The sequence below is a fragment of the Falco biarmicus genome, chromosome 1, assembly GCF_023638135.1.
Source record: "Falco biarmicus isolate bFalBia1 chromosome 1, bFalBia1.pri, whole genome shotgun sequence".
Lineage (NCBI taxonomy): Eukaryota > Metazoa > Chordata > Aves > Falconiformes > Falconidae > Falco > Falco biarmicus.
The window spans coordinates 32,787,312-32,811,733 of NC_079288.1; the positions used below are offsets into that span (position 1 = coordinate 32,787,312).

General features: G+C 44.7%; 2 protein-coding genes across 3 annotated transcripts; one reads left to right on the forward strand and one right to left on the reverse strand.

The window, feature by feature from the left end:
* The first annotated feature begins 1,003 nt into the window (after positions 1–1,003).
* On the forward strand, positions 1,004–4,637 carry FICD (FIC domain protein adenylyltransferase). The gene is made up of 3 exons (XM_056333720.1): positions 1,004–1,105; positions 2,104–2,445; positions 3,382–4,637. Exons 1-3 carry the CDS (start codon positions 1,027–1,029, stop codon positions 4,455–4,457), a joined length of 1,497 nt encoding a protein of 498 aa, XP_056189695.1. The 5' UTR covers positions 1,004–1,026; the 3' UTR covers positions 4,458–4,637.
* A 1,891-nt stretch (positions 4,638–6,528) lies between these two features.
* SART3 (spliceosome associated factor 3, U4/U6 recycling protein) lies at positions 6,529–24,157 on the reverse strand. Of its 2 annotated transcripts, none has more exons than XM_056333710.1 (19): positions 23,949–24,157; positions 22,942–23,068; positions 21,777–21,881; positions 20,167–20,351; positions 19,042–19,147; positions 18,163–18,287; positions 17,541–17,696; positions 16,284–16,422; positions 15,759–15,866; positions 15,295–15,372; positions 15,034–15,092; positions 13,864–13,973; positions 13,450–13,562; positions 12,937–13,013; positions 12,404–12,572; positions 11,225–11,673; positions 10,382–10,534; positions 8,557–8,744; positions 6,529–7,940 (listed from the first exon to the last, which is right to left on the reverse strand). In XM_056333710.1, the coding sequence occupies exons 1-19, from the start codon at positions 24,123–24,125 to the stop codon at positions 7,760–7,762; spliced, it is 2,805 nt and encodes a 934-aa protein (XP_056189685.1). In that variant the 5' UTR covers positions 24,126–24,157; the 3' UTR covers positions 6,529–7,759. The 2 variants fall into 2 exon arrangements, with proteins under 2 accessions (XP_056189685.1, XP_056189676.1); XM_056333701.1 differs by having other exon boundaries at positions 11,225–11,676; positions 23,949–24,156.
* Between the last annotated feature and the right edge of the window lie 265 nt (positions 24,158–24,422).

Below are 24,422 nucleotides of genomic sequence, written 5' to 3' on the forward strand. Positions count from 1 at the left end.
CACGGTGCGCGCTGTCTGCTGACAAGCAATCCAGGCCCATCTTCCTTAGCATTCCTCTGGGCGAGTTGTGCGGGAGAGCTCCAAACCCTCACAACACAACAGCTGGATTTACTGTAACTGCTTTTTCACTATTGTCAGCTATAAAGAAGAAAAACAGTTTAAACTGCCACAATTTACGTCTGACAAGCCAGGTTATTTTTTATTTTTCCCTGCCAGTGATGATTTGCTGTATAAGCATGTGATAGAAAACCATCTTATCATCTTGCTAATACTAAAATCTGAAAGTTACCTGCAGTTCCCTAAAACACTCTCTTTTCTTTCAGCTTCTGGCAAATGCTTCCCCATTCCTGGTCTCCAGCAGAGAGGCACAGCTCTGCTGCACAGCACCAAGGTACAGAGCTTACTGACACACTCTGCTGTCTGAAGGCAAAAAATAAAGGTCATTTTTTCAGAAAGGCCAGAGATATGCAACAAGAACACTTCTATCAAACAGATTATATGGTTTTTACCGTGCAAATACACAAGCTGTGAGCACTGAGAATGACTTCCTGCACTCCCCACACCACCTGGCCCCAACAGAGCCCCGCTGGTGGAAGCTCCTGGCCAGGCACTGAGGGGGCCGCACCAGCCAGGCAGCTGCCATCGGCCGGCCCTGCAGCCTCAAGCAGGCCTGGGCGCCCCCGGACACCTGCCCCGGGGCTGAGGGGAGCGCCGGGGCCCGCTCCCGCCCAGGCCGCAGCCGTCGCTTAGCAACAAGGAGGCAGCCCCCCCCCCCCCCCCCCCCGGTGCTTGCTATTTAAAAGCTGGGAGCCCGCCCCGTCTCCGTTTTGCCCTCTTATTGGCTGTCGGCCGTATGATTGGCGTGAGCGCTCACCACTTCTCCCCCTCCACGAGCGTCTCCCGCGTCGGGGGCGTGGCGCTACTCGGAAGACGCCACAGGAAGCCGAGGGCAGAAGTAGGGAGGCCCACGAGCGGAGCGTCCGCTGTAAGCGCCAATGGAAAAGAAGAAGAGCGGCGGTTCAGCCAATGGCAGGGCGCGGAGGGCGGGGTCCGGATGGGCGGGGCAACTGTAGCCGGCCGCTGGCGGCTGCGGGAGGCGGCAAAGGTGATGGGGGACCCTGGGACGGGGGGACATGGGGGAAGCCCGGGCCGCGGCGGGTGCTGGTGCGGCCGGGGGGACCCCGGCGGGTTGGGGGGGCCGGGGGTCCAGCCTGCGGGAGGGGGAGCTGGGGGGACGGAGGAGGAGCAGCGGCTGGAGGGGAGCCGGGGGCGGGGGAACGTGGATCCCCAAAATCGTTCAGGCTGGGAAAGATCTCCAGGATGGTGGAGCCTGGGCGCGAACCCTGCACTGCCAAGGCCACCGCTCAACCACGTCCCTGCGCGCCGCATCCGTGTGGTTTTCAAACACTCCCAGGACGGTGACTTCGCCACTCCCCTGGGCAGCCCGTGCCAGTGCTTGACCAGCCTTTGGGTGGAGAAATTTTTCCGAATATCCAACGGAAACCTCTCCTGGTGCAGCTTGAGGCTGTTTCCTCCTGTCAGCTGGGAGAAGAGCCCGACCCCCACCTCCCTACAGCCTCCTTTCAGGAGTTCAGAGTGATCAGCACCCCCTGCCCCGAGCCTCTTCTCCAGGCTGTGCCCCCCCCAGTGCCCTCAGCTGCCCCCCATCAGCCTTGTGCTCCAGCCCCTTCCCCAGCGTTGTTGCCCTCCTCTGGACACGCTCCAGGACCTGAGGGTCTGGGGAGTGGTTTCCACACCGGGAGGACATGCAGGAGCTGTGCCATATGCGTACAGGACAGAGCTCCTTCATCCCTGTGGAGCCCAGTGCCCACGCTGCTCACGGGCACCAGTGTCCCCTCCTGCTGCTGCATTAATGTATAGCAGATGCCATGAGGACTTGCATTATGCTGAATGCCGCGTGCACCCTGCCCTCGTGTGCTTAGGGGTGGCAGGGAAAGGTGGGTGCTTGGGATAACCCCTAACAGCTGTGACAGAAACCCAGAGCAGGGATGCTGAAGTCCATTCAGGTGCCACATCTCCAGCACCTCACCTGCCCCATGACATGGAGGACTTGGCTAAAGCTGTTGCTGTTTTTGTTTCCAGGTAGGAGCAGTGGGAAAGGAGATGTTCCTCCTGTCTGCACTGGAGGCAGGATGAATCTTGTGTCTATGGCGACAGATCCCGAGTTGAAATGGATAACGCTGTGGGTCCGCATCAGGTGGGCAGCCGTGCTCGGGCTCCTTCTGGGCTCCCTCCTGCTGCTGCTGCTCCCACTGGCTGCTGTGGAAGACCAGTGCCATGCAGTGCTCAAAGGACTCTCCTTCCTGAAAAGTAAATTGGGCACAGGCTCCTTGGGGGTCACCAGATACACAGGACAAACAACTGAACTGAGCGTGACCTCCAGTGGGCTGGAGCTGCTGGTGCTGAAAGGCAAAGCCTCCCCAGGTAAGTCTCCCTGGGTGGGCACAGGGGAACAGCCCAGCTGCTGTATGATAACAACCCACACCCCCTGCCTGGTGATCTCCTGTACCCCACAATGGTAATGAACTCTCACTGCCCAACTGCAAATTAACATCAGCTGTAAATGACCCAGAGGTCAGATGTGCCATCACCGGCAGCAGCCCGACTGCATTCCATTGCCCTGCAGAAGGGCGATGTGCTGATGTGCTGGCATTTTCTCAGCGTTGCTTTGTCCCTCAGAAGTGTTTTCCTCATGCTTTTGGCATTAGTAAGTTTTGTTAAGGGAACTGGAATATGGAGTGGTGTTTTAACATACAGTAAGCTGGGATAAATGGTATTAATCCTGAAATCTCAGCTGTCATAGAACAGCCTTTCTAGCAATGACAGGCTGCGGTTCTTGCCTTTATCGGCCAGGACATTAATTTGGAAAACATTCAGAGGAATCATTACAATTCCAGCACTGTATCTTTGTTTGCATTGAAGTTGTTATTGCTGGGAAGATGTTTGACATCCAGTAAAAAACCCAGAAGTGCCGTTAGCAGCTGTGGGCCGTGCTTCGAGCAAGAGAACTGGCATTATTGCCGAGAGAATGTGTATAAGACTCTGTGTCCCCCCACACAAAGCGGCCTGGTGGCCCAAGCAAGTTCTGCTGCGATGGCTACGTGCCTGTGGCCAGCTTGAGCCGTGCTGCTCACACACGCTGCCTCACCACGCTTTCTGGAACAGCTCTGCTGCCGCGTACTCAGCCTGTAAACGTGACCTCTGCGCCTGTAGCCTGGCAAAGCCTGGAGCACAAGTTCTCAGTTACGGTTCTTAGAGACTGGCTTTATTTAATTTTTGTATCGGTGAACAGTGACAGTCCCCAGCGGTTTTCAGTAAAACTCACTACCCTGTTATCTAACTCTTATTGTTGCATTTCAGAAGTGAAGTTAGAAGCCAAAGCAGCTCTGAATCAAGCCCTCGAGATGAAGCGCCAAGGAAAGCGGGAGAAAGCCCACAAACTCTTTGTGTATGCCCTCAAAATGGACCCTGATTATGTGGATGCCCTGAATGAATTTGGTATCTTTTCTGAAGAGGAAAAAGACATTCTTCAGGCAGACTATTTGTATTCCAAAGCACTAACCATTTCCCCTTGCAACGAGAAGGCTTTGATCAATCGGGACCGGACGCTACCTTTAGTTGAGGAGATAGATCAGAGGTATTTTAGCATTATTGACAGCAAGGTTAAAAAAGTGATGGCGATCCCCAAAGGCAATTCTGCCTTGCGCAGAGTGATGGAGGAGTCCTATTATCACCACATCTACCACACGGTTGCTATTGAAGGGAACACTCTGACGCTGTCAGAAATAAGACACATCATCGAGACCAGATACGCTGTTCCTGGAAAAAGCTTAGTGGAGCAGAACGAGGTGATTGGCATGCACGCAGCTTTGAAATATGTCAATACCACACTGGTATCACGGATAGGCTCCGTAACCATCAGTGACATCTTGGAAATACACCGGAGAGTGCTGGGCTACGCCGACCCAGTGGAGGCAGGGCGGTTCAGGACTACCCAGGTGTTTGTAGGACATCACATACCTCCACATCCCCAAGATGTGGAGAAACAGATGCAGGAGTTTGTACAGTGGATTAACTCGGAAGATGCCATGAGCTTGCACCCTGTGGAATTTGCTGCGTTAGCCCACTACAAGTTGGTTTACATCCATCCATTTGTAGATGGCAATGGAAGGACTTCACGCCTGTTAATGAACCTCATACTCATGCAGGCAGGCTACCCACCCATCACGATCCGCAAGGAGCAACGGGCTGAGTATTATCACGTCTTAGAAGTGGCCAACGAGGGCGACGTGAGGCCTTTCATACGCTTTATCGCTAAGTGTACTGAGACAACTCTGGACATGTTGCTCATCGCCACCACAGAATACTCTGTGGGCTTACCTGAAGCAGATGGAAGCACTGCCGGATGCAAACAAACTATCCCCGTCAAGACTTGAGGGTTGTGCACGTTCAGGAACCAAGGAACGCGTGGGAGAACAGAATGCCAAGCCACTCAGTATTCCTGCTGGGAAATAACTTGACAGGAGGTGTCACTCTTTAGCATTTCATTTATTTAAAGTGTCTTACATTTGATTAAATTAATATAATTTATTTATATACATTATGCCAAGCTGAAATGTGAACTGTTGATATTGACTGTGCACAATAACTTGCTTGTGCTACTGGAAGGAGAGGGGGAGACATGTCAAGAGGGGCTCAACAAGCTGAAATAAATTTAATTTCTCCTTAAGGTTAGCTTTGAAAAGCTGCTTCAATCACAACCCTTCACCTAGTCAGTCAACTGCAGTCTTGTCAACTGCAACTTGTCAAGGAGCTGCTAGGCAAGACAAAGTCTTAACCAAGTTGTGGCTTTTGTATTACCTCTTCCCTGTTGATTAAAAAAACCCCACCAAAAACCAACCCCAAAACACACCCCTTGCAGTAACAGCACTCCCCCAGTTATGTTAATCAGACTCTTTCCTGTCAGTCATACAAGTTTGACAATACTGATCAGGAAGGAGGCTAAACTCCAGTTCAGCAAAGGCATCTCTCCGCTCCCATTTCTGTTTTCAGTAGCACTTTGCAAGTTCACTCTCAGTTGCCTTTCCTAGGGTGAGTTTTGTACAACAAGAGGGAAGTACTTAGTTTAAGATTATAGATCGTGTGACTGGAAGAGGAGAAGAAATACTCTCTTACGTCACTGAACAGTGAGGTGCTTTTGCTATGCTTCGGCTGGAAGGTCTACCTAGTGCTCCTGAGGCCTTACCTCAGATCCCACCCCAGCACGCAGGATCCCTGGGGAACTACAACTGTCCTTACACATTTCAGCTCAAGTGTTGGAAAAGGGCTTGCTTCTGCTAAGCTGTGGGCAGAGAAGGTTTTATGTATAACAGCGAGACAAACTTTATCACTTGTGCCAATTTGGTAAGAATCTGTCTAGCAAGTCTGCCAAAAACTTGATTTCTTCAATCTACACAAGACAGCTTTTCACAATTAGTTACCAGGTTGCATTACTACTGTGGTAAATGCGTCAAGAATCACACGAGGCCTCCTTGTGCTGCAGTGGCAGTTAGCACAGTACCTGGAAGCTGCTGTGCAATTCAAAGCAGCATACTTTATCTTTGCTTTTAAGGTAAAACCAGCTGCAGCCTAACACAGAAGAACAGTTCCTTCTACCCCTGCCTGCCAGCTGTGTAACAGCATTAATTGATCCCAACTCCTGTAAGTCCAGGTAACTTTGATTCAATCCAGTTTAGAGTGCTGTTAAACCCTCTGTAAAACAGAATAAGCTGTTAAGGCTGTCCCAAACCAGCATTAAGTTTCTTCTCTTCTATCTCCCCTTACCTGCGAGGCAGTTAGGACACATTTTATGCAGGCAGACAGTAGGACAAGACTGGGAGGTATCTATATACCACAGCATTATGCTCTGCTTATGTACCAATTATTGCTGACAGGGAAAGCAAACAATAAATGAGGAACATTGTTCTATCCTTACAGTGTGCTTATTTTTGTAGCGCAAGGTGAGTATAAATAAAATCTGCACTTTAGAGCTCTGGAGGGAAAAAATGTTATTTTAGTAATAGTTTAATAAACTATTTTACTATTAAAGTCTTTGTTTGCAATAGGCTGTTCTCAAAACACTTTTCTGCTGCAATGAACTAAGAAGTGGTCACAGCTCAATTTGTGGAGTAGCAAATTACGCAGCACACATCCTGGCTCCCTCAGCTGTGTGTAACTGCAGCATGGGGTGTTACAGAGGGCTCTGAAGCAGCAAGTCCAACCCCAGCAGCCAAAGGAAACTTAATTCATCACTAGTGTTGTGTACGTGCCTGCCTGTGATGAGGGCAAGGCCAGCCTTAGCATTCCTGCCCCACAAATCAAAGCATATTGAAGTGTTATTAGAATGTTTCTAAGCTGGTTTTGAGGTAACAGTCCCTTGCTGTATCACTACAACTGCCACTGTTAACACTGTTCACAGCTATGAAGCAGACTCCTCGTTTCAAAGTAAAGCCAAGTCAAACCAGCACAGAAGGTAAGCACTGAAAACAGTTTTATTCACAGCAGTGCCTGTGTCGTACAAGCGAGCTTGGTACCAGGGTCTCCCCTCACACTCAACCCCTGTGGGTGTTGGCTTTCCAAGTTAGCAGCAGTTTTAGTTGAAAAGCAGTAATATTTCTATCCAAGATCGGTACCAGATTACTTTGAAGTCTGAGACGATTACTGAAGGGCTTTCAGGATATTCATACTAGATGGAATGAGCTACTTAAAGGTAAGTGACACTGTGTATCTCAGTGCACCTGAGAGGTGAGGTACATCAGTATTACCCAGCTGCCATAGGATAAGTGCAATTCCAAACACCCACATTTCAACAAAAGCAACAGTATTTATAAAAAACCTTTGAGAACTTGAGTTTAATAAACCAAGAAACGTCAGCTTGCACTTCACATTTGTACAAAACCATACAGAAAGCACCTGCAAAAGACATGAGCTAGCTAGCTAAAACAACCAAAAAAAAATGGTCCTTAGCAACAGCACGTACAGATTTTATGGGAAACAAAAATTACCAGATCTAAATATCATCTCATGACACTTAAAAATAATAATTTGAATGTCTTTTACAAATACACAATATAAAAAACAGGTCAACTGGGAACAGAACATTAGCCGAATACATATATATGTATATTTGTGTATATACATATACACACATATGTATACAAACTCTCCCAATACTAAAATAGGCCATTGTGGTGAAGTTACTAGCATCTGCCATTTAACTCTTAATGGAAGGAGATGAATGTCCCTGCGCGTGTGTGTGTTTGGGTGGAAAATGGGTTCGCTGTCAGAGAGAATGACTGCAATCACAATCGGAACTGACCAGTGGAGCTTGACAAGGTTATCACTAGGTTTTCACATCACATCTCATTCGTTAATGAAAGAGAAATTTGTAAAGTATTCATAAAACTTGATGTGGCACCCAACCTGTACAGGAAATATTTCCCCGCTCATTACCCTCAATATGAGGAATCGCGTAACGCCATTTTACCAGAACATAGTATAATGCTTTGCTCCTAGAAACAAGAGGAAAAAATCCTGGATTTGTACCATCCTACACTGATCTCAATGAATGCAGTAGTCCAGAACAGTATTTACACATGATTGTGACTGGCGTTCTCTCCTTGCTAGCATAAGGACACAACATGGCTTCCATAAAAGGCATTTCACATTTTACCAGACCTGCTGATTGCAGACTTTTTGCTCACTTTTTCAGTAGCATCTTGGCAAAATCAGCATTGGACATCTGTTTAGGCTCCTCGGGGGATTCGGATGAAGTTGCTGGTGAGTTCTGGACCATCCCATTCTCAGCCTTAGCCACAGGGTTACTCTGGCGCTGTAACGCACGAGGCATCATCGAAAGCTGTGTCCTTCCCTTCCCTCGCCTGGAGACAAAAAGGGACATTTAAAAATACGCCAGGCCTCTTTGGGCATACTGCTTTAGCTTGGGGAAACAAGAAGGACTTTGTTCACTATGAGGAATGCTCATTTAAATATTATTCCTGTCATTTGTTTCAGTAATAAGTAGTGCAACGCTTTCAATGGGTGCCCTTTGAAACAGTACACCTAAGTTCTGGCAGAAAACAATTGCCCAACAGTCCCCAGAAACTGAAGCTCCGTGGCACATACAACACAGCACCAATGCAGTGCTAAGCAGCAGAAGCACTCCGGAAGATGAAAAGAGCAATGTTAACGCTCACTGTGAACAATGGCTGGTTCTCCAGAAGGACAGGACGTGGAAGTTATCAGCGCTCACATGCTAATATCAGATCCAACAGCATGTCTGATGCCTGATACTTAGTCACTACAGAACTGTTTCTATTGATAAAGAAGAAAAACCTGCTTTTCCTCATCAATCCACCAACCCCATTTTTTAACGTTCAGCACTTTTAAAATTGTTGTCTCACATTCTAGCTGAGATTCCTACACTTTAGCATATAAAGAAACTCTGTGTTTCCTTTTCAAGCATCACCAAGCAGCCTCCCTCTCGCTAATACTTACGCTCCATAAATCTGTCGTGGTACTGCAAACTGCGATGCTCTGCCTGCCTCAGACTTGTCTGGCAGCTTTCGGAGAGGTGGGTTACTGATCATCACCTTGATGACATGTTCCTTAACCATCAGGCCATCCATTTTCAGCACTGCCTGTGAGGCCTGAGCTTCATTTTCATATTCCACATAGGCCAGGCCCTAAATAAGGAAAAGAGGTAACCTACATTAGTTTGAGTGCTTCTTTCTCTGTGTGACAGCCTTTGTGAGTTATTTGGCTAACTGGTAGGAAAATTGTACAGAAAGTAGACCTTAACATGGCTAAGAGTCCCAATATTCTTTAGCTAAAAAAGTTTATCTACAACCTGCATTTCTTGACTGTCATCCACAACACCCTAATTTGTGGAAGAGGTATTTAAAAAAAGAGGGAGAAAAGAGAAAACCAAGATCCCAGTAAATATAACAAAGTACTACAGCAGTGGCAAGTCTTCACTTCTTGAATCTGGTACTGGACAGATTTGGATTCATAGGGGAAAAAAGACAAATGAATCTATACAGCTAGAACAGAAACATCCACACAAACTCTCCTGCGATTCTTCACTAGGCTACAACTTGTACCTAAGGAATCAAGTACACTAACACAGGGCCATTGCAGCCCCCTCAGTTTCAAGAGCAGCAAACCCCATCTTAAGCAGCTCCAACAGGACTGACAGGCACCATCTCTAAAGAGAAAGTCATCGCTGCCTGGAGAACAGCGACTCTTTGCAGGAAAAGGATCTGTGTTGACTTCACGAAGTAACAGCTGCTAACTGCACCGATAACCAGCTGCTAACGGCTGCTGGTACACCTTCAGTACTTGAGTCTTACTTCCAGCAAATGGACAAAAGGGCACCCCCCAGCATCTGCTGGGCAGGCTCTTACAGCAGGCACACTAGCTGTGAGGCATCACCTCTCAGCTCTGTTATTATTGCTCTTTTAAATGACATTCAAACTCTTAAGCTGTATTTTTTTTTATGATCCAGTTTCACAGGAAATACATCAAATTTTATATAATGTTCAAGGTAGATTTATTTGTGGTTTAGGCAGAACCACAGCTCCAACTAAGCTCGGAACATGGACTGCAAGACTTGGGGTACGCATGAGAGCACTTGTTATAATGTATACGTGCAACCGGAACTGTACTTGAGAATTGCTAAGAGCTATAAAATATATTTTAAAAATACATGCACAGCATCACCAGGATGGCACCTGTTAGAAGTGCCCGACATGCAGACATAGCCAAGGTGTCAGGTAGAATTTTGGCAGAGCAGCAGCTGGTTTAGAGTCTCTTATTTAACAAGGAGTCATTTATTCCAGGAGGGAAATAATGAGCCCTGTCAGAAAGAGGTGGCTCATTTCTCACTGGCAGATCTATTACTGCAGCAGATGTTAGGAACAATAGCCTCAAGAAACAGGTTTCACCTGGTATAACTGAAGAAAGGGAGGAGGAGAATCTATCTAGTCAGTAACTTTCAAAATAAATTCTTTGCAGACTTAATAATGCCTATTTTTACCATACTGAAAGCGCTGTAAACATCTTCCCCTCTATACTATTTATATCACACATTCTTCTTCTGCAATTTAAGAAGTATTTTAGAAAAATTCCTCTTCCCCTCCCATTTATTTGTTGGCACAAAGGCACACTGGGGTCTACAAATCCAAGCATTTCTACAAGTTTTAAAAGACAGCTAGGTTGGCAGCTTTTAAAAATAAAAACCCCTACTTTTTATATCCAAGCTTCACAAAGAGCTTCTTTTTGAAGGACTGCTTGAAATTAAGAGTGCATTAAGGATGCCTACCTTGGGTTTCCCAGCTCTGTTAGTGACCAGCCGAATGTCTTTCACATTCCCATGTGCTTTACACACATCTTCCAGCTCTTCCTTAGTGCAGGAAAATGGCAAACCAGATATAAACAGTTTATGTTTCTCCAGTGTAGTGCTATACCTGAACACCTGAAGAAATGAAAAGGCTGTTAGTTAACAAACCAGTCGGAGAATCCAAAGATTTTAATCTATTATACCCTCAAAAGGTTAGAGTACTTCATTATTTGTGGGCTCCAAAACTACCTTAAAGCCACAAGCAGTATCTTGAAAGATATTTGCCTATAAACATAGGCATACACTAAGGACTCACAAGTAAATGCTTCTAAATATCTACATTTCCTTCACAGTGAGGACAGCCATTGATAATGTCTTCTTGCTCAGTTATCACTATCTGAACATTAAGTTTTTGTGTGCAGTAACTCCATAATGCAGAAAACCACCGATTATACAACCCATCTCTAGTACAGACCATTAACAAGAACGAGTGGGTTGCGCAATAAATGCCCACAGCTGTCTAGGCTCAACCAAAATAAGTACTTCACAGATGGAGGTGCTCAAGTAAGGATCTGGGTACATCACACCAGTAACAAGCTGCCCTGATTAGCAGATTTCTGCAAATCTTGGAGGAAGCTAATGTTAATCCTGCTTTATGGCAAAGTACGCAAGAACTCCCAGAAAACAGTTTTACTGCTAAGACATAACATTACCATTCCAAACTCAAGTTTATTAGATGCAAGCACTCAGGAAGCAACAAACTTTGACAGCTTTCCTATGCAGTCCCACTGTTCAACCTACTACTTGAAAGAATAAAAAGTTTACCTTAAAATCTGGATTTTTGTTCTTGTCAACACATGGAGAAACAAACATTGGTCTTCCCTCCACAACTTTACGATCCAAGCCAAGAGCTTGGAGCGCAGATTTTTCTTCCTTGAATTGTACGTAGCAGTAGCCCCGGAAAGTCCCCTTGTTGCTGAATACTGGACGGATTTCTGCTACCTCCCCACAGCTCTCAAAGAGCTCTTTCAGTTTCACTTCAGGATCTGCCATGTTGTAGGAAAGGTTGCTGACGAAGACGGTAACATTATCTTTACTACTGTCGTGTAGAACTTTGGGGATGTCTTTTCGACTGGTAGATGCCTTTTCCTTTTGGTTTGCTGGGTAATCTGGCTTTTCAGGTCCACTTCTTCCAAACAGCCCAGTTTCTACCTCCATGTCTTCCTCAAGAAGTATGCCATCCCCATCTCCCTTGTGTCTCTTGCTGGGCAGCTCTGCTGATTAATGAAATTGAAAGCCTTAATAGAAAAAGGTTACACCTTTTCATTCACCATTGAAATTAAGTTGTCCTGCATCGCCACTACAGAGTTTGGAAACAGCATGTGAAACCACAAATACAATGACAATTCTTAAAGACAAAAAATAAAAACCTCCCTCAGGTTTTTAATAATGAGCAACAACAGATTATTTGACCAAGACGGCAAGGACTTAGATGAAAGCAAAAGGAGTATTTTTCCTTCTTTCTGTCAGTTACAGCTACTGATCTATGCTCTCTCTTTGTCTAATGGGATTAAAGTAAGAAAAAAAAATAATCTAGAAGCTCTCAAAACTCCCAGGGGCAGTAATCTATTAAAATCTTCTGTTACCACCTTCTAAGAGAGTGCTACAATACTGAATAACCCAATTTAGACACAGCCTCAGCATCACATGATGAGTCAGGAAAATTACTTTAAAAACAACTGAAAAACATCATAGTATTTCTCTGAAATAAGAAAAGTCTAAAAAAAATCTCTAGAAGTTCTTATAAACATATACTTCTGTTGGTCAAAACCCATTTAGCCTTGCTTTCATTTCATTATCACAGTGAAGACCTAGCAGAAAAAGACCCTGAAGACAGCAGCTCTGCAGACACCACTGATAGCACCTCCCTGCCTGCCTCTAACAGAGAGGAGATAACCAATAACTCTGTTGCCGCATCTGAAGTTTGAATTTATTATCTTTTACCTTCTTCTTCTTGTCCCCATTCAGCTTCATCATCATCATCTGCTTTGCGCTTGTCTCCAATCCTTGTTTTTTTGGCCTTTTTGGAAGCTTTCTTTTCTGCCCGAGCCTGCTTTCGTTGTTCAGCTTTCTCCTCCTCCTGCTTTGCCAGAGCAGCTTCTTTCTCAGCAGCCTACAAAAAAGCAAGATTTTTGCTTCTAGTGACTCCAGGCTGCAGAGCATTTTTCTGAAGTACTGAACCTGGAGGGTTTTCTCCAACAGGATCATCATTTAAAGCACATCTCAATTGTTTGCTCTCACAGCTTATCTGGAGTGCATGTTACTTTTGTATCCATCCAGAGGTCCAAAGGTGAAAGATGAAAAGTATCAGAAGAGGTTAACCACAGCTTTAAACTAAAAATCAATAGTTCTGAGGCTTTAAGACAATTCAGGATTATCTATGGGAACCAACATTAGAAATGTGACAGTCAGACAAGCATAAGCTTAATATAGGCATTTCCTATAAAGGACTTGGGTAGTTCTCAGAAAGTTCTGACCTTTGCTCTTTGTTCATTAACTCGAGCTAATCTGTTTTCTGTTTTTTGAACAGCTGCATCCCAGTCTTCCAATGTTCCTAAAGGAGTTAAAAAAAAAAAGCACCTTGTATTTAGCTTTCCCATAATTTGAAAATACAATTCTAGATAAATAAGAGAGTCAATGTGTTCACAGAACTTGCTCTTAATATTAACCATTACATACAAAAATTCTATCTATAACGAGTAGCCTTCAAAGATAAAGAAAACAAAACCCAAGCAGAGCTAAAACCTCACATTTATAATATGACACTCCAAAAAGGCATGGAAAAAACCAGGAATTTCAGTAGGCTTCAAGTCAGGCCAGAAAAGAAGAAGAAAAAAAAAAAAAAGAGAAAAAGAGAGCTGCTTGTGTATACGACAGCAGTGAAGAGATAATAACCCTTCATCAGAACACAAAACACTAGATCAAGATTCACTCTGTGTCATTGTACACTAACCAGACTGGGTAAAACAAGATGACGTGCAGCGAGTTACCTTCTATTCTCTCCAGCGTGAGCAGCACCTCACAGACATGCTCTGGATAGTCACTTGTGCACTGCACAGCTCGATGCAAGGCCTTCCTGCAGTGCTGAGTGTCACCATGAGCTCTGCAGTAGGGAAACCACGGAGTAAGGAGCAAATCCTCCACATCAAGATTACAGGATAGGACAGTTAACTGCATTCTTTGCAAATGTTTCCCCTCTTCCTCAGCAAACTCCCACTACGCTTTGTTGGTCACATTACACATTGTCTAATACTTCTGAAATATACTGCAGAGCTGCTGTAAGAACCTCAAAAGCCTAATATAGACCCATATGATGTACACCCACACTAAGCATCTAAGTTTTTAGTTTCTCCATCTGTGAGAGACAGAAGTTAATCAACTCTTCCAACCAGTTAGGCTCTTACCTTTCTAGGTTATAATATTCCAGCCACATGTTAGCATATTTGGCATTTCCTTTAGTCATGATGTTGTCCCAGAGTTCTCTGGCTTTCTGCATGTTGTTACATAAGCGGGCCTGCAACACAGCATCCAAAGTATTCAATATAATTTAGGATTATCTGTTCAACACCGTTACCCCACTGGCTCCCCTCTACCCCCCAAAACAAGAAAACACTAGCAATGATGCACACAGACCCTCTTTAGAGTGATCAAAGTGAACACCTAATGCAATCCTACTACTGAATAATACTTCCCTGCCCTTCCGTTACATCAATCTTTGGTTTTGGCTCCCACATACGTTTCATTTTGGTCATTATAAAGAAGTTTAGTTGCTTCCAAATTTCTCCTTTTGTCATTACTCAGGAACATACCTAACAGAGCACAGACTGAGAACTGGTTTTGTGATAGAAGTGCTTAGGAAAGGTAGCAGGGGAAGAGGGGAAAAGGATTAAGACACCCAAGTGAGATTCACCCAATCTAACTGTAGGGGTACACATGTATGCCTGACAACTGACTTATTAGAACTGCTTTAGCATAAGATATACCTACTTTCTCCCTCCACTAAGTGGACAGAAAGTGAAAGTAAGTAATTCAGATTCAGGCTCACATTGTTCAGGAGGATTACAATGCCTGAAACTTTGGCAATTCATCCCATGCATTATGCCCAGAGAAATTACAGCACAAAAGTAACGTGACTTATTCTGATTCATACCAGCCTAAGGCAAAGGAAGGAAAATAAAACATCCACTCGCAGACAGTGACTGTGCAGCATGCTGACACCTGCACTAGGCTAAAACTAGTTAGCGTAGGCAGCACTAACTGCGGCTAGCCTGCTAACCAAGTTACACTCACATTTCTGTACCATACTGCAGTCACAGCAGTATAAACATACTAACGGTCCCGACAACCTTCTCAAACACAATGCTGCTTCTTTCCCAGGATGTTGTGCCTCAAGCCTGAAGCAACACTATGTGCTTGACCAGTCCAGAAACAGGAGTGGAAGAAGAAAAATTTACTCATTGGCATTTTGTCTAGGTAACTGCACAGTACAAAAGGATTGCATTCTGTGGTTGCGATGTTAAAACAATCAATTTCCTCTAGTCTAGGAATTTAAATACAGCAGATGGAAACATCACCTCAACTCTTGCCCAGTTCTGCATGATCGTGCAGGATGGATCTCCACTCTCACTGAATCCTGGGAATAAAAACAAGTACTGTTTGTGAATGGCTCTTGGAAATAAAGTGTTTATTAAACAAGTTCCACACTGCAGATGAAATGTTTATCTGTAGCTTTCTTAAAACATTCGAGACACTTGAAGACAAGTTAAACATTGTGTGGAGAACTCATCTATAAAATTATTTTGAACGAGAACAATATACTGGATGATTGAACTTACGCTCTTCTACCTCTTGTTTCAAATACTCCACAGCACGTGCAAACGCAGACCGCAGCTCTTCTAGTTCTTTACTGGAGTCTTCAAAAAAAAGAAGAAAGAATGTCCTTCAAATAATTTTTCATCTCCCATCCATCTTCCCTAACACCCACAATAATTTTACTGGGGGGTGGGGGGAGCCAAAATTTATTACTTCAGTAAAACTCACACCGTGCATAACGAGAAACCCATCAAGTACCTAAAATATAAAAGGCAGGGCAGTTTTGCAACAGCACAATCTATTCTGTCAGCAAGGAGCTGCTTTAAACCAACTAAGTTCATATATTTTATAGACACTAAATGGCCAGAAAGTAGGTTTTGTGAAACATACGAAACTATTATTATTTTTTTAAAAAAATACCACCTCTGTTTCAGAGAGGTACATAGAAAACAGCTTAAATATTTATTGACATATATATCATATATACCTTGTGTAAAATCCACCCTTCTTCTCAGGTAATCAAGATATGCCTGCCAGATTTCTACATAGTCCGTGGCCTGAATAAAACCTGCATTCAGAGCTTTCTCAAACATTTCTGAAAGAAAACGGGGGAAAAAAAAACACCCCACATAAATATATTTACTTTTCAGATACAGACAAAATTCGCAAGCTACAGTGTATAGCACAAAGTAGTATCTGAGCACCTTACATTTCCAGGAAGACAAGAAAAAAACCCAAGAAATCCTACATATGGTAAATTGGTTTAGGAAGTTAATTCAGAAGCCAGTTTAATTCAGTAATGTTCATACAAAGTTGTTCACTGCTTGCTCAGAACTGAAGCTGCGCAACAAAAGCGGCTTTGCCCTAGAAGCACACTACTATACATTGCATCAGCTTTAAGACTGTTGCAGCAGGATGAAAGCAAAACCTACAAGTCACCATTTGTCACATCTTATTCAGAGTGCAGAAAGCAGTACTGTAAAGAAGTTTTGCCAAGACGGTCTGTCTTTACCAGAAATAATGCTGTGATCCACTCTATGCCTCTCCATTGCCAAAAGATATCTAATCCACAGCCCAACCGTCCAGGGACAATTCCTAACAGCGCGGTCATGAGCAGACAAGACCAATTCTTTCACTTTTAGCTGCCGGTCCTGAAATAATCATACAACAAAGTTCCTGTTAGCCAGGGAGACCATCCAAGACAAATACCAGCTTATAAAGGTCCAACACCTTAAAAACAGTACTTTCATTTTCTATTTGAAAACTTATGACAAGGTATGTATTTTAAATTCTATACTCCTAAAAATCCAGTGAACATCTTCAGATCAAACAGGATATGCTCAGGAGCAACACAAACAAGACTCCATGCCATATTCAGCCTGCACTATCTAACTGTCTGCTTCTAACCAAGGTATTTTCTGCCAACAAGATAAATGTAATAAATATAATAAAGGCCCAACTGTTCCTGGTACATTAAGAAGAGGGGAGGAAAGGATATAAGAAAGAGGGTGCACACACAGCCTACTCAGACAGACCTCATTCCATCCGCAACCTGCTGTCTCAGGCTGGGAAGATAGAGACAACAGAGCAGTTCAGCCTAGATAAGCCTCCTACAGCAAGTTACACGCCTCTTAATAGATGGTCCTTCTGCCCACATGTAAAGCCCTGCCTCTCAAGTTCAGTATGATACCCCACATGTAAATATAGGCTGAACATCTGTGTTTGCTTCAGCTTGCTGGAAAATTAGGGTTTTTTGTTTTCCACTACAGAACATTCAAGACAGCACCGGCAGCCCTCAAACAAGCGCTTTCATTAATTTATCTGTGTCTCCTGAAGGAGAGGGAGGCTTCTCAGTGATTCAGACAGCACTGAATTGCTTTGCCTACAAAAGGCTAGAAGAAAAGGAGGGACATCCTCGGAAGCAATGCCTCCGGATGACTAGCCACCAGAGACCATGCCACAGCTTAAGCACAGCAGATTACTCCTGGTCAACACAAGCCTCGATGCCCACACCCACTTTAATTCTGCAGTGAAAACACAGAGCTAGAGAAAGAAGTAAGCAAATGCTCACTCTGATCAATAAACACACCACTGAAAACAGGAAGAAACAAGAGCAAAGTGAAAATCAGTTTCCAAAGAATTTAAAAAACTGAGGGACAAGACTGAGGTAGAACTTACTGGCTGGTTGTTTATCACTAAGATTTAAAAAAGAAAACCACACATGACACAGAAAAAAACCCTGAAAACATTGTTAGCTTTTTCCCCTTACCAAATACTGATTGTAGCGTGCCCAAAGATCTGGCACAAGGCAGTTCTCAGCCAAAGCCCTCTCATAGATCAACTGAATGCGAGCTGGATCACCTGCTTTCATTTCAAAATCAATGTAAGCTTGATATTCTGCTAGCTTTGGTGTTTCAGCACCCAGCTATAAAACAGACAAAAGACACAAAAAATTAAACTCTTTAAACAAAGCACAATCCAAACAATTAAATTGTTATTCAGAGTAGGCCTCACGCAAAGCTTTACAGAAGAGCCCAGCCTCTAAATATCAAGAGCTTTCAATTTTCATGTATCTCCAAATACCACCCTGGTTCTGAAGCCATTCATTTTTACTCCTCTTAGCCCAGCATGCTCATCAATGTTGGAAGAAACAGCTGAGGTGACATGAGCACTCTGGAATAGCCTGACACAGTCAACAGATTCAAGTTTCCAGTATAACCATTGTGAGGCTTCTAGCCTCACACTGCTCACAGCTGAAGAGATCACCTAGCAATACTCAGCTGCTTTATCTCTGTGATTAAAAAAAAAACAACAGTAAAACTGGGGCAGGGGAAATCACTCCAAAGCAATTAACTCTTAGTTTTAAAGGAAAGTGTAAGTAACAGCATTACCAGTGCCTCTTCATATGGTTTACACTTCTCCAATTGCTGTAGAGCTTTTTTGTAATTCTTTATTATTGTTTCTGGAATTGGATCTTCTGACCACTCCTCGTATTCAGCATATGACGCCTCCATATCTATTAAAACAGACATGAAAACCACATCAATAATGCACTTATTGGACTAAATAACCAGATTTCAACCTATACTTGATTCTAACACGTATTTGTATTTTTATTTACACTTTCAACCTTAACTATCACACTACTGCATGCTTAAAGGGTTCAGACACTTCATCTTACAGCGCACCAAAACACAAATTCAGGGCAAGTTATTAAAGCTACTGATTTGAATTTAGAAAACCAAAGTGGCAATATTGTCCCCAGGCTTTAATGAAAAAGAAGAACCTAAATTCTTTCAATGTGCAAATGAAGAAGTCAAAGAACTGTACTTAACTTTCTCCTGTAAGAAAAGCAGCAAGAAGAGGGACTCAACAAGGAGTCTGAAGTATGAATTAGACACAGCAGGATTCTAACAATCCAGCTGTCAGCACGTACTACTCCCCACCAACCAAGGTTTTATGGAGTGATCTTCACAGCTGAATTCCTAGTTCCTAATGGTCATGTTTTGTGCTCATCACTTGCACTTTAAACAGCCTCAAATTATGTACTGAAGAAACAGATAAATCAAGTTTCAATGAGTAACAATATTTCTGAAAAGGGATCTGTGCATCGTTCATGAGGCCCTAAAGACAGGCAAACATCATCGATTAAAGAACACACAAGTACTACAGCTGCAGTTTGGCTCTACCAGAAGCATAATCATGACTAATGCCTGGATCACTGTAACACAGCATATCCACACCATCTCTGCAAGTGCAATGGCTCTTACCTAACAGTGGGATCCCCAGCTGGCGCCTGAACAGCGTGTGGATCTTCTCAAGCTGGCTGCAGAGCATCTGCTGCTGCTCAGGAGATGGAACACTGCCAGGAGCTGGCTACAAACAAAAGGATTGAAATTTAATCAGTTCCCTCAAGCCTGAGCTGATGAACATGATGGGGCATTGTTTATGAGTTGGGGGATCTGGGCTCCAAATGACTACATGATCCTTGAAAGACAGACACAGCCATCTTGCATTTCAGAGGTCACCACTGTGAAAGCTAAAACTTGGAAACTGCTAGACTCAGAAGCTGGATGAATGTGAAAAGTATTCTCACTGAAAGCTGACACATGCATAGGGAAATGATAACCTGAAAAAAAAAGTAAGCAAAAGTAAGCAGCATGTGATCATGCAGTTTCACAAACCCACTGGGCTGCCAGATAGTTTTTCAACAACTCCCTGGTGTGAGCACAGACGATTTAGAACTTCCAGCTTTCTTTCTGTTTGTGAACGAAAGATATTCTCCTGTTACCCCTTTGTTAGGGCATTTCACAGAAGAGGGTTGGAATGGATCTTTAAAGATCATCGTGTTCCATCTCCCCTACTGTGGGCAGGGACATCTTTTAACTTCCATATCTTATGTAGTACTGGCAGTCTTGTAAAGGTGACTTTTGCAGATTTCAAACTCTATGTTCCAGACATAATATACGATCATCCAAAAGTCATAAAAAGCGTAAAATAATGAATGAGTTAAAAGCTGAGAAGCAGAAAAGTAGAAACTAGAAGCAGAAAACAGTCTAGAAAAGTAAACTTGATTGACTACGTGCAAAAATATTCACTGGCAAGAGCATCGTTTAATAATGAAGCTACTCAATTTCAAGTTACTCTTATCAGTTCAAGCTAAAGCAGCAGAGTGACACTTTGTGATCTTATTTAAACACAAATCCATTACTATATCAACTAGATATACAGAACATTTTTCCCAGACCAAAGGGTCAGTTCCTGCAGCTGAAAAGAAACAACTGTGTGACATTACAGCCTTTTCTCAGAGGAGACTGATGAGGGGGCAGTACAGGATGACTTCAGAAACTACACCACAGCTTGTTTCTTACAAAAGCCCAGGAGCATGGCCTTACCTGTGCCGTTTCCAGTATGGCATTCTCAAACTCACGGTACGCTTCCCATAAAGCTGTTCCTTTCGTCACATGCAGTCCAACCGCAGTTAACGCTCTCTCAAATATTGAGCGAACTTTCTCAATTCCTCCTTCCTGACCAATGCCACCGATTGAATACTGGGCATATTCCAACCAAATTTCAGGACCTAAACAAAGTTAGGAGAAACAAATGACCTAACCCTCCCAAAAAGAAATAACGGTAACTCTCTGCTTCCCAAATACCTCATTTGCCACATGTAAATAGACCAACACATGCCAATTTTCTTCACCATCCAATGTAGTAGAAAAAAGTTCAAGTATTTTATTCTATGCTCTTGGTTCAGCACCAGCAGCTACAGTTTTCTTCTGAAAGAAGCCATGCTTGTGGTTGCCACTGACTCCTGTGGGCCACCTCTGGCACATGAGCTACATCAGAGATGCACCAAGACCCCCCAACAACATTTTCTTGAGCACATGTACAGAGCTAGGACCGCAAAGCTGCCACACTCCTACATAACTCAGACTAAAGTAGGTCCTTCTTCTCTTTCCACACTACTATACTTGCCTGCTCAGCAACTGCTTAAGCAGCTAACTATGAAGGCGAGAAGGAGGTGCTAGAACAGCGTTAGCTGCCTGGCACCTCTCCTGTCAATAGCAGTCTGAGCAAATTAGGTTGAAGAACCCCCAGCAGAGACTATCCAGCCAAGAGATGTCAGACTGCACATCTCAGGCTCCACAAGTAGTCCTTCTGAACTCCAAGCGCAACCCAGCCACAGATCCAGAGGATTCTTCCTCTCAGTTCTTCACCTCTCCATTCCTTCTCCCTGAACGACCACCAACACCCTGTGAGGTGAGCTATGCTGGTGCTGTGACATTTTGTATATAGCTTCTGCAAGGGATTTGCCTCGATGTTACCAAGCCCTCTATGCTTCTTCAGCCTTCAAGTTTTCAGCACCCCACCACAATGTCCCAGAGCATGCCGTTACTCAGTGCTTTAAGCTACAGCTGCAGGCAGCTCCTGACAAACGGAGAGCCAAGACACCACATACTTCCCATGCTTTTAACCGGGATGATCAGAGCCTGGTACCACAGCATGGTTAGGGTTACCTGCTTCACAGGATTTCAAGAAAGCTGTCTCTCAGACAGTAATCATGAGCTGTTCTGAAAGATCTGTCAGACAGTAAAAGTGGCAGTGAAGACAGTGCTAACCAGCATGGAAGACAGCAGTAGAAATGAACCTTTTAAAAGCATTCGCTTTCCTCAAAGACCGACCTGAAGAATCTATAATGGGTAATAACAGAAAGCATTCCCTAAGCAAGTGCAATACCTGCTGCTTTTAGAGATTAGAGAAGTGCAAAACATGCATTTACAACTTTTTACAGCATTTGCTTAGGTCTTAAAGACTGCAGTGGCACTTAAAACCATTGCCTTTGAACGGACTTAACTCCAATGCCTCAGAAAGTCTAAGGATCACTTCACACTAATATTTTTTATCCAAGTTCTGTGTTATAAGAGAAAGAACTTTCCTAGAAAAAGCAAACCATAATCCAAATGCAACACAATACATTTTACAGCATATATTAACAACTTACAGATGTAGTCTTTCACAGCTCTCTCAAACAGCTCATAAACTTTCTCCCGCTCAGAGCTTTCAGAAGCCATTTTTATCTCATCCTTCAACCAGTCCAGCCAAATTTCTGGAAGGAAGACGTTTAGAATACATCATCAATATTCAGAAAGAATACGTTAAGCCCACTTGTTGATTTTTTTATGAGAGTTTTTAGTAACAGACTTAAAAATGGGGAGCTAGCCAAGGCAGAGAAGAGAGCAATTTTAGCCTCCACAACTACTCACAATGAATTTAAAATAAAAGTTTGGCAGAGATCTTTTCAAACTGGTACTAAACAAGCACACTCTTATTTAAAGAGAGTGGAAGTTGCAAGCAGTGATTTATCAGTAACTCAGGCAGAGGATCAGTATGCACCAGTAACCAAAGAAGCAGCACCCAGAGATACAACTTCACTCATACATTTACAAGAGACGGTAAGTTTCCAAGTTTTAGACTGCAAGTTTCCAAGCACACAGAAGGAAACCTTCCTTCGTCAAGCCTAAAAGCACACTGGTGGAGCAGCCTCTGCAATATTTACACTGCCTCTGCGTTATGAATAAAAACAGAAACACCCACTTCAAGGGCTACCTACAACTTCCACCAACATCCTATTTTTTTGCTTCTTGACTATGAAACTTAACTTTTGGCAGGAATTCATCTGGGCTCTGAGTCACATTCACTGACTCTTACAGGAGCTGTTTCAGTGCTGCCATCCCACAGCTGTATGCCCTACAGCTAAGGCAGCACAAGCAGACATATGTCTGTCCCTGGGCTACAGCAGGCTGCATCCTGGCAGCCACTCACGCAGCTAACAGAGCCTAGAGTAGACAGGCACACAAAAAACACCCCCTCCCACGAGTACCACACTACCACAACTGGCAGAGGACAGCACAGTTACAAGTGGCAACAACTCAAATTCCTGCAACAGGCTCACTATCCTGCATCTGCCAGAGACCAAGTTCAACGCTGGCCATTAACACCAGCAGCACTCAGTTGAAAAGTCCCAAATCTGTTCTTCTAGGTTTCTCTGGACTGGAATAATGTTGGTGAAGGCTAGCACAAACACATTATTTCACTACTGAAACAACAGCATTTTACACAAGTATAATTAAGCTGTATCAGCTGCAACACAAGGAGATGTTCTGTACCTTCAGTAAGAGGGAAGAGTTCGCTCATCTTCTGACGAGCTCTTCTGAGCTTGACCAGCTCTCCCTCCTGGCGGAGCAACTTTATCAAATCCAAGTGACAGTTATAGTCAAAAGCATTGATGGAAAGCTTTAAAAAAAAAAAATATATTTTTTTAGAAGCACTGTTTAGTGATTGAAACGAAGAAATCTGAAAACTTTAGCAGAACAGAACTTCATACTCTCTTTTGGGGCGCACACATGTCATCGTGCATTCACATAGCCAAGACAACACCTACCTTCCTGCATGAGTTCCACCAAACTTCGCTATTGTTCGCAAGATACTATCAGGTCACAAGCAGACATTTATAAAACAACACTTCCAAATTTAACAGACCTTTAAAATTAAGCTGAGAGCTTAGCTTATGGCTCTAAACTCTAAAGGTTACTGCTCAGCAGAGCAAATGCCAGCAGCAGCAGTACAGCAGCTACCAGCCGCAGAAACAGATGCAAAAGCACAAAATTAAGAAAGTCTTTTTCAACAAAGCTAAACATGCTCTAATTTCAATAAGAAAACCCCAGACAGCTAACTGGTTTTTTTTTCAATGAGTACAAACCGTCCACTAGGCCTCTCCTCCAATTTCCCTCTCAAAAAAACCCACCCATCCCCAAACACTTAGCTCCCACTGCAAACTCCACGTTCCAGTCCTGACAGCTCCCAACACCAACCTACAGGAGCACCCCCGGATTTTTTCCCCGCATCACCACAACTGCTCCAGCAAACAGGCACAATAAGCGCCCCCCGCAAGGCCTCAGACCCCCGGAACGAGCCCTCCCCAGATCCCCGGCAGGGCTCCCGGGGCGGGGGGCCGCGACCGACGCGTCTCTTGTAGCAACGCGGGCCGAGCCAGGCCGCACCAGCCCGGCCTCCAACACCCGCTCCTCGGGGCCCAAAGCCCGGGTCGGGCGGAGGCCGCGGCGCTGCCCTACCGCCCCCTCCCCACATTGCCGCCGGCCCAGCCGGGCCCCACCTGCTCCTCCAGCCGCTGGATTTCAGCCTCGTTTTCCTTCTCCTCATCTTCACCATCACCAGACGAGTCCGAATCGCCCTCATCCTCCGAATCACCTCCCGACTCGGGATCGCCCTCCGGCAGCCGCTTCTCCTCCTCCGCCGCCACCGCAGCCGCCTCAGCTCCCGCCGCCGCCATCTTATGCAGCTCCCTTCGCAGCCAGCCGCGCTCCGCCGGCCGGCGGGGCTGCCCCCTCGGCGCCTGTCCCGCCGCCGCGTACTGCCGCCGGGCGAGCGCGGCAAGGAGAGGGGCTAGCGGCCTCCCGCAGCACCCCGCGCTGCGCTGCGCACCGAGGCCGCGCTGCGGTGGGCGCCGCTAGCGCTAGCCCCCTTCTCTTATCATCTGCGGCTCAGGCAGCGCCGCGGGCAGCCCGGAGCCAGGCCCTCAGGGGGCCTCTGAGGAGGTCCGGGGCGTGCGCGGCACCGCTCGCCCGCC

Excerpts from the sequence above, each read along its gene's own strand:
- FICD (XM_056333720.1), top strand. The coding sequence starts at position 1,027 with ATGGCAGGGCGCGGAGGGCGGGGTCCGGATGGGCGGGGCAACTGTAGC. Across the intron at positions 1,106-2,103 it reads GGCTGCGGGAGGCGGCAAAG|GTAGGAGCAGTGGGAAAGGA; the intron begins GTGATGGGGGAC and ends TTTTGTTTCCAG. Across the intron at positions 2,446-3,381 it reads GAAAGGCAAAGCCTCCCCAG|AAGTGAAGTTAGAAGCCAAA; the intron begins GTAAGTCTCCCT and ends GTTGCATTTCAG.
- SART3 (XM_056333701.1), bottom strand. The coding sequence starts at position 24,125 with ATGGCGGCGGCGGGAGCTGAGGCGGCTGCGGTGGCGGCGGAGGAGGAG. Across the intron at positions 23,069-23,948 it reads TCCAGCGGCTGGAGGAGCAG|CTTTCCATCAATGCTTTTGA; the intron begins GTGGGGCCCGGC and ends TTTTTTTTAAAG. Across the intron at positions 7,941-8,556 it reads CCACGACAGATTTATGGAGC|GCGAGGGAAGGGAAGGACAC; the intron begins GTAAGTATTAGC and ends TTTTGTCTCCAG.